The sequence below is a fragment of the Cygnus atratus genome, chromosome 7, assembly GCF_013377495.2.
Source record: "Cygnus atratus isolate AKBS03 ecotype Queensland, Australia chromosome 7, CAtr_DNAZoo_HiC_assembly, whole genome shotgun sequence".
NCBI lineage: Eukaryota > Metazoa > Chordata > Aves > Anseriformes > Anatidae > Cygnus > Cygnus atratus.
In genome coordinates, this window is record NC_066368.1 from 15,670,426 (window position 1) to 15,685,773 (window position 15,348).

At 36.0% G+C, this 15,348-nt stretch overlaps 1 protein-coding gene across 5 annotated transcripts in view; it reads left to right on the forward strand.

Annotated features, from left to right (window-relative positions):
• Positions 1–15,348, forward strand: part of ADGRA1 (adhesion G protein-coupled receptor A1) — a 277,156-nt gene that overhangs the window by 225,490 nt on the left and 36,318 nt on the right. For all 5 annotated transcript variants that reach the window (XM_035545601.2, XM_035545609.2, XM_035545594.2 and 2 more), the window contains 3 exons: positions 4,326–4,453; positions 5,355–5,478; positions 13,802–13,947. In XM_035545601.2, coding sequence (XP_035401494.1) covers positions 4,326–4,453; positions 5,355–5,478; positions 13,802–13,947 — 398 coding nt within the window. The remainder of the gene's footprint in view (positions 1–4,325; positions 4,454–5,354; positions 5,479–13,801; positions 13,948–15,348) is intronic.

Below are 15,348 nucleotides of genomic sequence, written 5' to 3' on the forward strand. Positions count from 1 at the left end.
TCCACAAGAGTGTAAAGGGATCCAGACTGTAAAGGAGCTCAGTAAAATGGGCCAACTCTTGGGTGATAGAGATGCAAGTTAAAGTCCTAGGATCTAGGTCTTCAGCCACCTTATTGTTTTTGTTGCTTCTAATGGACTTCCATTTTTTCAACATCTTCATTGTACTGGAGTATCCCACGCTGGTTGAGATTTGGTCTCATAAATGCTGAATAGACGAAAATAATCACTTCCTTCAACCTGCTGTCTGTTATTTTCTAATACAGCCCAATGTGTGGCTAATGGTACATGACACAGCGGCTCACCACTGATTTGCTTTCAATTTATTGTCCAGCAATACCCCTTGATCCTTTTCTGTAAAGCTGGCTTCCAGTCACTTGTCTCTCAAACTGTACTGCTGTCAGGGTTCCTCTGTCCCAGAGATGAAAAACTTTTATTTCTCCTTAATGAACTTCATGAGGTTCCAGTCAGCCCATTCCTCCAGCCTCTTGAGATTCCACCAAATGGCTACCCTGCCTTCTAGCATATCAGCTGCTCCACTCAGTGTGCATTGCAGTGTTTTCAGCTCCTTGTAGTGACCCAACTCTTCACCTAATTTCCTTATTCTGGTGCTGCTAAGCATCCTAACAGACTTTGGCACCTAACTGATTTTCCTTTTACTTAAGTATGAGGAATCTAACTCTTACTGTAACTGATTGTTCAAATGCACTTCTAAGTCTCTGAGGCACATGGATATGAATTCCTTGGGGAAAACAATTTCACGTATCGTGCTTTAAACACAAAAAATAATTAGATTATACTTTCTTAAGTCATATTGTTATAAGAAATTTATCAAAATAAATATATAATCTAATATCAGTATATGGATTTTAAAAAAGTTACAACACAAACTAGATTTATAGTTTTTTTAGCATATATGATTTCATGGAAGTACCAGATATTTAATGCTAGCTCACTGTATCTTCCCTTCACCTTTCTCAGCATCTGCTATTAGATATCTCAGGGATGCCTGTGGCATGTAATTCATCTGTACCTCTTTATACTTTCATATTTAATTTAAAGTGATCAGGATAGATGTGTCTATTTTAGTTGATTTTTGAATTTGAAGACTCAAGTGAAACAGTCCCACTTGCACTCTGATATTTTTGTAATTCTCATCGATGGACAAAATAGCTGATAAATATCTTTCGTCATTAATTTCCATCACTAATTTCTATTGTGCCTTGTGAGCACAATGTATTTACACCACATCATGTTATAAGGGTGAATGAATGATGATGTCTCATTAGACAATATTTTACTGGTCTTCGAGTTGTACACAGCATTTCGTTTGTAAAGGTAACAGTTTTGTGTGTATTCATTTTCCTGTAGATAATTCCCAATTTTTTTCAGTACTATCATCGTTTCCGTCACTTCCAGGAAATAAACTAAACCTGCCTTATTTAAATCTAACATACAATTATACTGCTTTGCATGCAGCGTGAAAAAAAAACAAACCACAAAACTTTGTTTTCTGCGTGCTCTCTTCCTCAGAGGATTACTCAGGGGAAGTTGACAAATCAATAATATTTAATTGCCATTAAAGAGCAGACAAGATGAATTTATTATATATCTATAATGAAATCAGTACAAAAATCTTTAAAAATATTTTCTACATTGGTAATAGCACATTATGATACTCAAAAGTTTTAGCATTTAATTGCTGTACAAGATTAGAAAAGAGATAATAAAAAATGAAGATTTTAAAGTGGAATTAGATTTAAGTTGCCGGTTGTTCTTGATTCTTCTGCATGCAAAATGGCTGTATTCCTGTAAAACATATGGCATTTTCTTTTACATAAGTATTCAAACATAGTGATTGGCTGATACTTGCATTTACACTATATAAAAGATAATTCTTTAGTACACTGACTGATGCCACGTGATGCAAAGTCATTTTCATTTGTTGCTAGATAAATGTGTACCTTTGGTATGTTTCATTTTTCATGATTTTTTTAATTTTTCAGACTCTTCCAGAAGTGTCCAAGATATATATTTACTTAAATAACTTCACTGTTGCAACGATGTTATAGTAAGGTTTCTTAATACACAATGAAGCAAGTATATATGTAAAATTTCAACAAACTATGCTATTGGTATACCAAAACATGATTAATTAGTAATAGTGAACATGTTCAGCAGAGTATTTCTTGTTAAATTGTCCAGTATTTTCATTAATAGTCCAGTTATATATTTGAGCCAAAACTGTAGTGAACATTTCTTGTAAAGAACAGTGTGCCACTGTGAAAGAATTAATGGGGAGATGATGTGGGGGGGGGAAGGAAGAAATGTGTTGAAACCACAGACCTCTAAAGAATTATATGAAATTTTTGAATTCAGAATATCCTGAATTAATTACAAACAACAACAGCAAAAATCTGGAGAAAGCATCAAGAGAATAGGTTGGTAGCACTAAAAAGCTACCAAATCAAAAGTCAGAATTCTTTACCTCTTCACTTCCATCTGTGGTTGAGGGAAGAGTAGCAAAAATATTAGGAGACAGCATAAGATTACCTCTGTGACAAGTGACTCCATCACTGACTTTGAGTCTTGGCATACTGGGCAGGGCTCAGAGAGTGCTTGTGTATGGGACAAGTGACTGAACAAATTTAACTGAGGAGTTCAAACTGAGGGACACACACTAGCTGAGGAAGTACTTGAAGAGTAGTACTGTGGTACTCTGTGATAGAAGGTTGTGATGACGTATATTTGCTATCTAGTTCATGCTATTTGTTCATTTTGACAGTCTTGTTTATATATGTTGTAAGCTGCTCTGTTTATGTCTGAAATTAATACACATCTGGTGAAACTGCTACAATCACTCTTTGGAAGTTTAAAGCTGTTACAAAGAAAAATAATGACTACTACGGCATATATTACTTGGGAGGTAAACCAAACTGTGCCTTGTTCCCTAATTTAATAACTGCATGTACTCATGAATGTTAGCTGCTTGTACATGGACAAGTTCATATACACAAATGGTGCTGGAAAGCAGCTCTCTGCACACAAATGCAATTTGAAAAAAAAGAAAAAGAAAAAAGTATTAGCATTAGTGTCCCAGTATCCAAGAGGAGATTTCACCTCAAGAAAATTGTATTTTCTTCCAGGTGTGGTGGTTTACCCTGCTGGGCAGCTAAACTCCACCACAACCTAAAATTGATCAATAAGATTAAAAAACAAACAAACAAACAAAACAGTTTGTCATTATTTTCAGTGTTAGTGTTTCCTGGATTGTATTTTAGTAGCTTTTTTGAATTTTACATTTTTCTGTGCTAGGATGGGAGTGTGTTCCTGTGTGCACAGCTAACAGTTAGTGGGATTGCCCATGGAAACTGGCATACAGATAATACTTTGTTTGCACTTGGGTGATAAGTTATGTATCTAATTTATGGTATTTTATTTTTTTTTCAGAAATGTAGTGCCACAAACAGATGTGGCTTAGTGTATTACAGTGGAACTCTAATGTTTTGTTTAATTCAGACAGTGTGAAGACACTGTTTTCTGTAACAGTCTCCTGCTTTCCATCCATTTCACCTGCAGACTTAGCTCTCTTATTATTTCTTCATTGTGAGATCCAGTACTTTAGAATGGGAAATTAATATGATTAATTTTACAAAGATACTAATGTTTTTCTTGATATTTTTTTTATGAAGAATTTTGTTAGTAGACACTAGCAGGTCCAAAAGAAACACACAGATCTTTACTTTTCTGTTAATATAGCTGTCAAACTACGTTTGAATTTGTATAGGTAGTAGAGTATTTGCTTTTAAGCACAAAGGTCACTGGGTCAGATGGGGTGCATCAACTAGGGATGGTATTTGAATATAGGAGCTGCTAAGTCAATATTTTGGATGTAATCTCAGGGCTTTCGTTCCTTTGAGTGGTTCTTCTGAAGTTGTCTGTATGCCATTTAGAGACCTTTATGGTAATTTGATATTTTGTATTTAATATCCTAGTAAAATACATGCATAAAGTTCATGTTATCTGAAGAAACGGATATTACTAAAGCCTGCAAGATATAATATTCTGTATACTTTTTCAGATTTTTTTTTTTTAATTAGGATATGTCTGCTCGTACAAAAAGGTTAATTTCTCTTGCAAAGTGTATGCAGATGAGGAAGGAGCAGTCTGATGTCAATCTAAATTCATGAACTGTATCTACATAAAAAGTTCATCATTTTATTTTCCTGCTCTAGAGAGGAAACAGATAGAAATGACAGGTCATATTGAAATGAAGTCTGACTTTCACACATGCCTAACAGTGTTAAATCATTTTGTTTTCTCCATAGGATTTTAAGACAGTGCTGTCTTTCCCCCAGTACCCAGGGGAGTTTCTGCACCCTGTGGTATATGCATGTACTGCAGTTATGTTGTTGTGCCTGTTTGCTTCCATTATCACCTACATTGTCCATCACAGGTAAGAATCCAGTTTTAAAGGACTTGTGTTAGAATGATTGGAGTCACGCTGAGATATTGCAATTTTTCTAACCCTCACTGAGAAGATGAATGTTGTGAATTGCTGCCGGATGGTAACATTGTCAACATGATTTAGACCAGAGAAGACCAAAAAAAAAAAGTTATATCAACCTTTACCAAACTGTATCTTTCCTGAGATGTATTTCTAAATGGTCTGTATAGTTCTTAAAACTTCTAACTTGACAATTTAATATAAAACCACAGGCACTATCAAAGTGTTGTCTGGCAAATTCTGTTGAAACGGCAAAACACCAGCACCTAGGACAGCTACACTTCTGGTATTGGTTTGGCTGAAAGATTTGTTAACTGTGATTGGGTAAAAGAAACTTTCTTCAACTTTTAAGTCTTCTTGGTTTTAGAAAACTTGTGTTTTCCTTTATATAAAAGATTTATATAAATGTCATTTTAACTGCATACTTCTGTTAAACACCATTAGCAATTTAGAAGAGTAGGAATGTATTGTACTGTAGAAGCTGCTAAATATTAATTAAGTGAACTTAATGCAATGACTTCTGATCTTCAGCTTCCATTTAATTCTTTAGAGATGTCTTGTTAAACTTCTGCATATCTAAAGTTATGCAATAAGCCTTTTGCTTTTCTCACTCTTCTTTAGATGTTTGATTTGATGGAGGAACCTTTAAATGAGTAGACTCTTTTTACGTCCTCTGTTATTGACTTCAGTGCTGTATAAATCAGCCTGTGTTCTATAAGCATATTGCTGTGTAGGTATTCAAGAATCAGTGAATTTAATTCTATCGTGTTAAGCATTTTTCCAAAGTATAGTTTGCATAGTGGGTATGCTTTTTTTTTTTTTTTCATTTTTAAATGTTATTTTTCAACAGTACAATCCGAATAAGCAGAAAAGGATGGCACATGCTTCTCAACTTTTGTTTTCATACTGCTCTTACCTTTGCTGTTTTTGCTGGTGGAATCAATCGCATTAAATACCCAATTATATGTCAAGCTGTAAGTATATGCCTTAGTAATTCTTATTAGATAATTAAAATTTGAAATTGTATCTTTTAACATAATATTGTTAGTTCTTTTTCTTTTCTTACTTTGTCTGTGGATTTTAAGTTCTTTAGAATAAGTCCTTTCTAACCTTAAGGATTGTATGAGAAGTCATTATTATGCCATTTATCTGAGGATGGCTCTGGCATCACTGGGTGACCCCTAAGTGTCTGCTTGGGTAGACTAATGTTTATAGCATGATTATGTCTTTTAATTACAGCTCACAGTAAGGAGACGAAGCACAGTACACTTAAGATTTATGGACTATTTCATATCTTTCATAGCTCCATTCTTTCCAGGGGTATAGTGTAAAGAGATGCACAGAGTAGGCATGGCTTGAGCTACTGTAAGCATAGGGGCCGTTTGGTTTGTTAAACTAAACAAGTTATTTCTTGGCTCGGGACAATGTCCACACTTTGAATTAAAACAACAAAACAAAACAAAACAAAAACCAACCAAACAAAAAAAAAACAAAAAAAACTTTGTAATATTTCTATTATTAGAAAAAATCATAGCATTACTCATCTAAGCACTCATGCTAATTCTCAGCAAGCATTCTGAAAACAGTAGCATGTAATTAATTGACCTTCTATATTTGTGTGTAAAAAATCATCTTACAATTTTTACCCATTTCAAGTGAACACTTACTGAGATATAAAGTTCAAACTGAGTAGTTACAAGGAATAATAAACAACAAGCTACATATCTTAATTGGAATAATTCCTGTCTAAGAAAAACAAGAAAAGAACATAACTAGGAAACTTTTCAGTATAAATTGTTGTGTTATACATTTATGAAATTATAAAGCAATGAATGGTTGTATCACTATTATTGCTAGATGCAAATATAGACAATATACCCATACTTGTTGCAGAGTAATCTTCAGGCTTTTGTGAAATCGTAAATATGATTTATTTTAAAAGCTGGTAGAATATTTTGAATCTTCATAACAGGTGAATGAAGAATTTTAAGGCTATTCTTCGTGAAATAATATTTTGTACTTGTGTTGTCCTGTCATTTTAAAATTTTAGAAGGTTTTAGATAAATTTGCTTCAGAATGCTTGTCTGAGTTATTACTACAATACTTACTGCATAAGAAGGTAACCTGTTTATATGGGGAAGTTAGAGGAAAATGAGATACAAAAGACTAAAGGAAGGAAGTGTATTGACTCCAACTTCTGTGCACTATGAAACATACCTACTAAAATTAATTTTTAAAAATAGATTATATGTTCCCATGACAGGCAGCGTACAACTTATAATAACTATTTAAATGTGATGTTTTTAATGTTTACATTAATTTAGTATAAACCCAAGAATTTCTGCAGCAAAACTTGCATAACTAGTTTAAGAGTTATTACCCTAGTTTTCAGTGAGATGCTTTGGAAGCTTTTTGTGTATACTTGTGCACGACCATCAGTAAACAGCACCGGTAGATCCGTAAGCACTTATAATGTTCTGCTTGCAAAGTCTACATACGTACATCACATCATTTTTCATTTAACTGACACAGCTGTCCATGAAATTAGTCTGATATAAATATCTCACAATATCTAGTGAATTGTGTTGTAATTAGTCCGGGAGTTCTATCAAATTGAAATATCATTTACCATTGTCTTTATCCGCAGTTTGCAAGTGAGGGTAGAAGATGAGTTTGTAGGGCAGCCATGGCCATGTAATTACATGATCACAAATGACCATCTGTTGTTACAATCATTGTCTGGTTATTTACTTTGCAGATTGCATGGTAACAATGCAGTGTTAGCAGTAATAATGAAAAATTGATTGAGATAAATGAGTTATTAATAATATGTTGAGTAATACATAAACTACAGGAGTATCTTCATAAAATGCATTATCAGTGACAGTTGTATAGTGCTCAGGGGCAGCCCTGAGCTGCTGAGAAACATGCATACTTAGGGAAACTGAATGGATCCACTCACATATGCTTTCTAATCAATTTCATTAAGTTATTTATTGACCTGACATCATGCCACTTAGACATTATCAGAAGTTAAGATACAGCAAAGATACAGGACACACAAGACACACACCATTCTCTGGTTCCTGGTAGAAATTGATAGAATAAGGTAGGGCTGACTGATGCAACAGTCCAAATAATCTAAGACAAGACTCCTGTAGCTGGCAACACAGGCTGAACAAATGTTTACTACCAGAACATTGTACCCCACCACAGACCTTTTCTTGCCTACTGACATTGACTGTCTTCAAACTTCTGTGAGTTCCAGTGCCTGTTTCATCCTGTGGTAACCCTGAGAGGATTACTCTGTGGTTTATCCTTCAGGGTGCCAAAGCTAAGAGAGATCAGATTTGCTGATGGTTTCCTGAGAAACTCACATACTTAAATGTTTCCCATAGTTTGCCTAAGCAGGGGTGGGATGCACAGTGCTCCTTTTCTTCTGCCCATTGAATATAGCAATTTTTTGAATCACTCAGACCAATGAAAGGTACATTTGCACAGCTGCTATGAGTTCATGTGTCAGGTCTGAGTTTGTGTCTCTTTTTTTCACTTCTGGAAAAAAGCTGGTATTGGAGTTTAAGAATATATTTATAAAAACATTATTGTTTCAAACAGCACTAAAATATTAGTTATACCATGCATGTGACTTCATCAGTGTTGCTCTAGTACAGGTATCTTTCCATCTGTTCAAATTCAAAACACAGCTTCTCCCTGCAGTAATGTAATTTGCACTTTCGGTTTCCTGAGTGCATGAGGGAATCTTCCAAGTGCAAGCATTTTCTGACATAACAGCTGAAATGTGGTGCCAAAGCCACTGAACCTCTACCTTTCTTATTGTAATTATTACTAAAATTTTCACAAAAATTTCACTGCCACATTCTTACCCAAGTGAAGTAGTAGACTGAGTTATTTTTTTCCTTCATAATTAACCAAAAAGGGTGGTTTTAAAATTACTTCAGTTGGATCACCTTCTCCCTCTGTATGATGTGGCCCAGGCTAATTTTAAGCAGCAGGAATTAATACTATAGAAATGGACCAATTTTCTCTGATAGATAGCTGGAAGAACCTTCATATCTCCTTGAAGGCAAAGTAATTGAACTAAAAAATGTGTTTTCAGAGATAGTAAGATATTTATTTTTATCTGGAATCTAAAAATCTAAAAACTTACTTTTAAACCTGCATACCAATTTCAGAGAGGATTTTGTATAGACAGTCTCACTTGCATATTTGCTACGCAGTCTTTACTTGTGATTTATAAAGAAAACTGATGTTAGAATGCTGGTCTGGAAGAGCTGATTGCTTCTTCACAGATTTCCTGTGTGAATTAGGTTATATCTACAGACTGAGATTACCCACAAATCTGACTCTGAGTGTCACTGAATGCTGGCTGTTCATGTAGAATCCAGAGCTTTGAGTTTATGCCAAAATCATTCATTTGCAAGGCAAAGATTGTGTTAGGAACAGCATAATGATATGATTCAGAGACACTACACTAGACAGAAAGGTGCTTGAGCTAACCGGTGGAGAATGCAGTCAATCCCTTCTATCTCCCATGCTTAGGCCCTCAGATTACTATCCTTGAAAGGGCAGGGAAGAAGGCTTATTCCTTTCCTGTAAGGAATGAGATGGAAGGAGACACAACTGTAGCTGGATCACTCCCCATGGTGTGGGAGGCATTGGTTCTGTACCCTCAGTCTGAAAGAGTTCAGTCTCATACCCCTATTTTCCTGTAAAGCATCATAGCCCTGAGGCTATGGCCATGAGGGGCTGAAATGGTTAGTCCCACTACACGTGTTGAAGCACGAAGAATAAGTAGGCTTAGGGGCACAAGACTCAGGGGATAGAAAGGTTATTATAAGGGACAGAATTTTTTATTTTTTAATCCTAGTAGACTAGGTAGCATGATCACTTAGTGACCTACTGATTTAACAAGTTAAGAGCCACAGCTTCAGTGGGAGCTCTGGACACATGGATAAAAAATATTATAGAAAGAGGAGAAAAGAGTATTTATTTCTGAGTATGTCATTTAGGGCACCTCAAGAGATATAGAAGTATACTCTATTTACAGGCTTTTGAGAGGTCTTTAATGCTGCACTGCTTAGCTCTCCTGAAAGAGGAACAGAGCTAATCATATGTGCAAGCAAGAGTATCAGTGGCTAGAAACTTTGCTTGCAGCAACCAGTGCCACTTAAAGAGTTTCCATGCTGTGGAGTTAGATGTGCATGATGAAGATTGTACTTCCTGGTCCCTTCCTGGTGAGACCCACCTCATTTTTGGGTCTCAACTTCCTGCTATAAATTTTCTAACCGTGAAGTGAGCAGGGGTTTGTTCTAAGGCTAAATGCTTTAAGATCATGACATATATCCAGTGGTGCTGGAAACCACAAGGAAATTTCCAAATCCCTCCATTTCACTGAAAAGATTTTATTTTCTTTCTGTGAAGGATTAATAGTTTAATCAGAATGTTAGTGCATATCCATATCTTCTCTTAAATAGAACTGGCTGAGACAGCCTTATTTATCTGAAATATTTTCAAAAAATGGAAAAAAAAAAACTAAGGGGAAAAAATTATGTGCAGGTTAGAGCTGCTTAAGGCAGTGTTGTTTTTTTGTTGTTGTTGTTTTTGTTTTTGTTTTTTGGGGGGCCAGGATGTTTTGCATAAATGTGTATGCTGGTCATTACTATGGCAATTGCATTGTGTGGAACTTCTAACCTCTGGGGTACTGAAATTTATTGAAGGAGCACATAAAGACAGCATCTTCTTACTGCAGAAAACTGCAAACTTTTATTCAGTAGGCTGGTGCTTATCCCCAGTTCTAGGAACACAGTCCAGGGAAATGAGAAAATTTTCCCCATAATAACTGCTGTTATTAAGCAGCTTTAGGTGCAATGCTGGCTTCAATGCGTATGTCCTCATAGTTCTTTCTGTATCATTTGGCTTGTCAGTGGAAAGCCTTGTTACGAATAAGCATCATACTTTTAACATATTCAGTCATAACCCCTGTTCTGTAAGCAAAACATAGCCCTTCCCACACAATTTTAGTGAAACGTACATTGTGGTGAAGGTAAGCTCCGTTTATAGCAAAGGTAGGATCATAGAATCATGAGGTGGAATGGACCCACACGTCCAACTCCTGGCTCCATGCAGGACCACCCAAAAAATGAAACCATGTTGAGAAGCATTGTCTAAATGCTTCTCAAACTCCTGCAGGTTTGGTGCTGTGACCACTTCCCTGGGTAGCCTGTGCCAGTGCCTGACCAATCTCTCAGTGAAGAACCTTTCCCTAACACCCAGCCTGACCCTCCCCTGTCCCAGCTCCATGCCGTTCCTTCGGGTCCTGCTGCTGTCCCCAGAGAGCAGAACTCAGCACCTGCCCCTCTACTGCTGTCGTGAGGAAGCTGCAGGCTGCCATGAAGCCTCCCCTGCTGCCCTCGTGAAGAAGCTGCAGGATGCCAGGAGGCCTCCCCTCAGCCTGCTCTGCTCTGGGCTGAACAAACCAAGTGCCCTCAGCCGCTCCTCATATGTCTCGCCCTCTAGACCATTCACCATATTTGTTGTCCTCTTTGTATGCGAATAGTTTTATGTCCTTATATTGTGGCACCCAGAACCAAACACAATGCTCAAGGTGACGCCACACGAGAGCAGAGCAGGACAATCACTTCCCTCAGCTGGCTAGCAATGCTGTGCCTGATCCACCTGATCCACAATATGGCTGGCCCTTTTAGCTGCCAGGGCACACTCCTGACTCTCATTCAATTTTCATTGACCAGAACCTCCACGTCCCTTTTACAGTTTTTAAGTTTTAAGTGAACATTTTGATATTTAATTTGTATCAATTTGTTGGCCTCTTAAGCTTTACAGAGGCACAAATCCAGTAACAAGTTAATACACAGATAAACTCATACCCTGGATCTTTAGTGCAATAAACCTAAGTTTTATGTTTGCTAATGGATCTAAGTGAGAATTTACTGAACAGAAATAACTTTGTCCTGTTCCTTTTCTGTTAAGTCTTGTTTTGGATGTCATGAACTCTTACCTCATATTCATAGCATAGGGCTCAGATGTCTACCTAGCTTAAGACAGCTAGAAAGAGGTGGTCCCACTGAGGGGGACAAGAGAGCATAAAGCCACAACCTGTAAGTGCAACACTGCGGGAAATGCATCTCCATGTCATGAGTGCTGTCGGTGTGGAAGTAGGGGGAAGGAAGAGTCAGAGGGCAGAGCCCACCACTTTGAAACTGAATTACTGAATTTTCAAGATGAAGTGTGACAAGCATTCCTTTTCTAATGATTATTAGTTAATGAGTAAGAACAAAAATTCTAGTCCAGAAAAAAATATCTCCACAAGGAGAAAAGAGTACTCTTTCCTTTGGATTTTAGTATAAAAGCTCGGTCATGCTTCCAAATTCCACATTTTTTTTAAGTGTCCTGTATGTTTTATCTCCATATTGTCACTATTGTCCTTCATATCCATCAGTCATCAGGAGGTCCTGTAACATCAGGATATATCCTCTTTTGCCTTAAGCAAGAAATGCAAATGGAGAACTTTATTTTGAGAGAAAAAGAGACATACTGCTGAAAAGATATTACAGAAGCTGATCACATTTTTGTATATTTTCTGTGTTTGCTTGAGTTGTCCATTAGAAAGAACTAAGTTGCTGAAAGATAGGCATAGTGTGGAGAAAGGTGGTGTGACTAAGGTGTGGCATAGCAATATTCTCCATTCAGTTCAGTTGTCTCCTGAAAAGTTCAGTAAAATTGTTTGATTGTGCTATTTTAGGAATTTGATTCTCTCATGAGGCTCACATTTTCTGAATATACAGCTATACACACTGTCTGAATTTCACGTGTTGGTGCCTGCTCACACAGAATTCATCCTTGCTGTTCATCTCATCAAGCCTTTGGCATACTTGTATAGAATAATTACAGAATTTATAATAACAGTGCTGTGCTGAAATGAGGAAGAGGTGATGAACCAAGTCTCTAGTTTTTTTTCTAGTTTCTGTCTTCTGGTTTCTGCCACCTTCTTTTCACTTTCTCCTCCCCCTTTTCTCCTTCCTGTCTTACTCCTTTACTCCCCCCAGTTCATAGTCATATTCACTGTGTCCCTACAGAAATGCTGCAAGCTGCACATGAACTAAGTCCAGACAGCACTAGCCACTGAACTGGCAATGTCTGCCAGCTGATGGTACAAAGTTGTCTCATTCTCTTATTTCCGCTTCTTTTACCTCAAGCGACAACAGCTATGAAGGCTTTATGCTCTCTTGTCTAATGTGTCAGACAAGTCCCAGAGAAAATTACAAAGGGTATTCTGTTGATGATATTTGCTGCAGTGTTCAAGTTTTGTGATATGTTACTAAATATAAACAAAAATCATGGATTTTTTTTCCTTTATCCATCAATTATTCTAAGTTGAGCAAAAATGAACACTGGTTCAAATAAATCATTGTAATAGATTTGTGTTAGCTTTATTTAGCCAATTCTCTGTATTCCTTAAACATTTATGTGGTCTCCAATTATACCAATATTTTACTTGTCACTGCAAAATGTAACCTCATTTTATATAATCAGATGGAGACTTAGCTGATGTAATAAAGCATTGTAGATTGGATAAAATTCCAATTACTGTTTCCATAGTAATGAATAACAATTACTAACATAACAAAGATGTTAGTATTTTAAAGGTGTTTGTATTTTATTTTACTTTCAATGATAAACACACCAGTTTCTTGGAGACATCATGATAATAACAGTATTGAGAGTTTGCATTTCCTTTTGAGGGATGACACCAAGATCTCTCATTTAGTTTTAAAAATTGTCTGGCCAAGTTTATAAGTTCCTCAAAATATGCCTGAAAGTAATCTGCTTTTTAGGCAACTATCACTGATCCCAGACAAATAATTAGTCATTACAAGAAGTCAACCTTGGCTGTACACAGCTGAGACAGAACTACAACAGGATATCACAATATATATTGATGAAAAAATTAAAGAAAATATTATAATAGCAAACAAAAATGCTGTCATTATTTTTTAAATTGCATTGTCACAATAAGCTAACAAAGTTTGCAAAACAAACCAAATTTTGCATCACTTTAAATCCAGGTATAAAAAATTGTAATTAATCAGGTTCTTTACAAATGTCTTTACAGTTTTGATTTCATAACATACCATCTGGTTTTACAGATATATATCTATGATAGATTAAATAACAGTTTCTGTCTGCTTTTTTTAAAGTGTTTTCCTTCTCTGGTTAGAAATAATTATTAACTTGCTTAACTGTCCACTCTTGTTTTAGGTTGGCATAGTACTGCATTATTCTACTCTATCTACTATGCTATGGATTGGAGTAACTGCAAGGAATATTTATAAGCAAGTCACAAAGAAACCTCAGTCATGCCAAAACAGTGACCAACCTTCTTATCCAAAGCAACCACTACTCAGGTATGGAATATTACATATAATATTTTTCTAAGTAGTCCTTAAGCATGTAAATTTTAAACACTTTTATTTCTGTATACTTTATTTTTATAGACTATAAATAGAATCCATAAAGAACTGAGTCATTTAGAGTACATAAAAATCTGAATATTTATCGTGTGCTAATAGTTAACTATACTCAGGAGATATGCAGAACTGGTATCGCCTATGTTCACATAACTCTGTCTCAACAGGAACAATTCAAGTGTTCTTGTTCAGTTTCCTATGGATGGGGGAAAAAAAAAGGCTTGCTTCTGGGTTAAGGCATTATTTAATCATCAAAACTACTCTATAATGACGTTCTCTTTACCCTTATCCTTTCTGTTATAAATCTTGCCCACACTTGTATTGATTGCCTAGTAACCTGATAGCAACCTTCCTCCTTCCACACCAGAGATCTAATGCTATTACTGGAGAGACTGAAAGTCTGGACTCCCTGTCAGCCTTCTAGATAGAACAGACTAAGATGTCTTTGACAGTGTAGCAATTGTAACACAGCATCTTGAATGTAAGACTAACTGCTCCCATCATGCAGCAAGAATGTTAACTGGGTACCTAGCTTCAAGCCAAAATTGAACAGGAAAAAAAAAAATACCACAAACTAAGGTACCAAGGGTGTGAGAAGAGGGATTTGCATTTTTTGACTTCAGCTATCAAAAAGTTAGGTGCTGGCAAAAGTTATATATAGTGTCCCTGTATAGATTTTAGAAGGAGAATAAGAGGAACTTCCAGAGAGCAATTCCTTGCAACTGTCTTGTATGTTTGTGTGAGGACAGGATGAATTACCGTACGGAAGTATCTCTCTTTCCCCTCAGATCATGGAAAAAACGGACAATTTAGTCTAAAGACATCGTTTTTATATACTGACAAACAAGAAGTATTCGTTCTGCTCTTTATGGCTTTGCTGAAAAATCCAGATTAGTGTATTCTTTTAAACACAGTCTAGCTATTTTATTTTGAACACAAAATGTTTATTAAGTAGTCCTTATAATGGCTGTGTGAAGTTGTCACAACTTGTTAAAAGGCTATGGGAATATGAATAAGCTTTGCTGTTCAGACTCTACTGAGTGAAATCTGTATTAATACAATTAGTTCCCTGATTTTTAAATATATTCTTTCTGGGAGAAGGAATTATATAAAGTTCACATAATTTTTTTATAGTCAAGAGAAGAGCCATATTGAATATTAGATATGTTAGGTACAAGCTAAAGGAAATACTTTCATGGAGAGTGCCTGACTTTGCTAATCCATGATTTACTATACCATTCTTCACAGATGAGAACTTCACTCTTCCAGCTAGTAGCTCATGGTAAAATGAATAATTGCCAATTTTCAAATGCTGCCATGTGGCTATTAAGGTAGAAA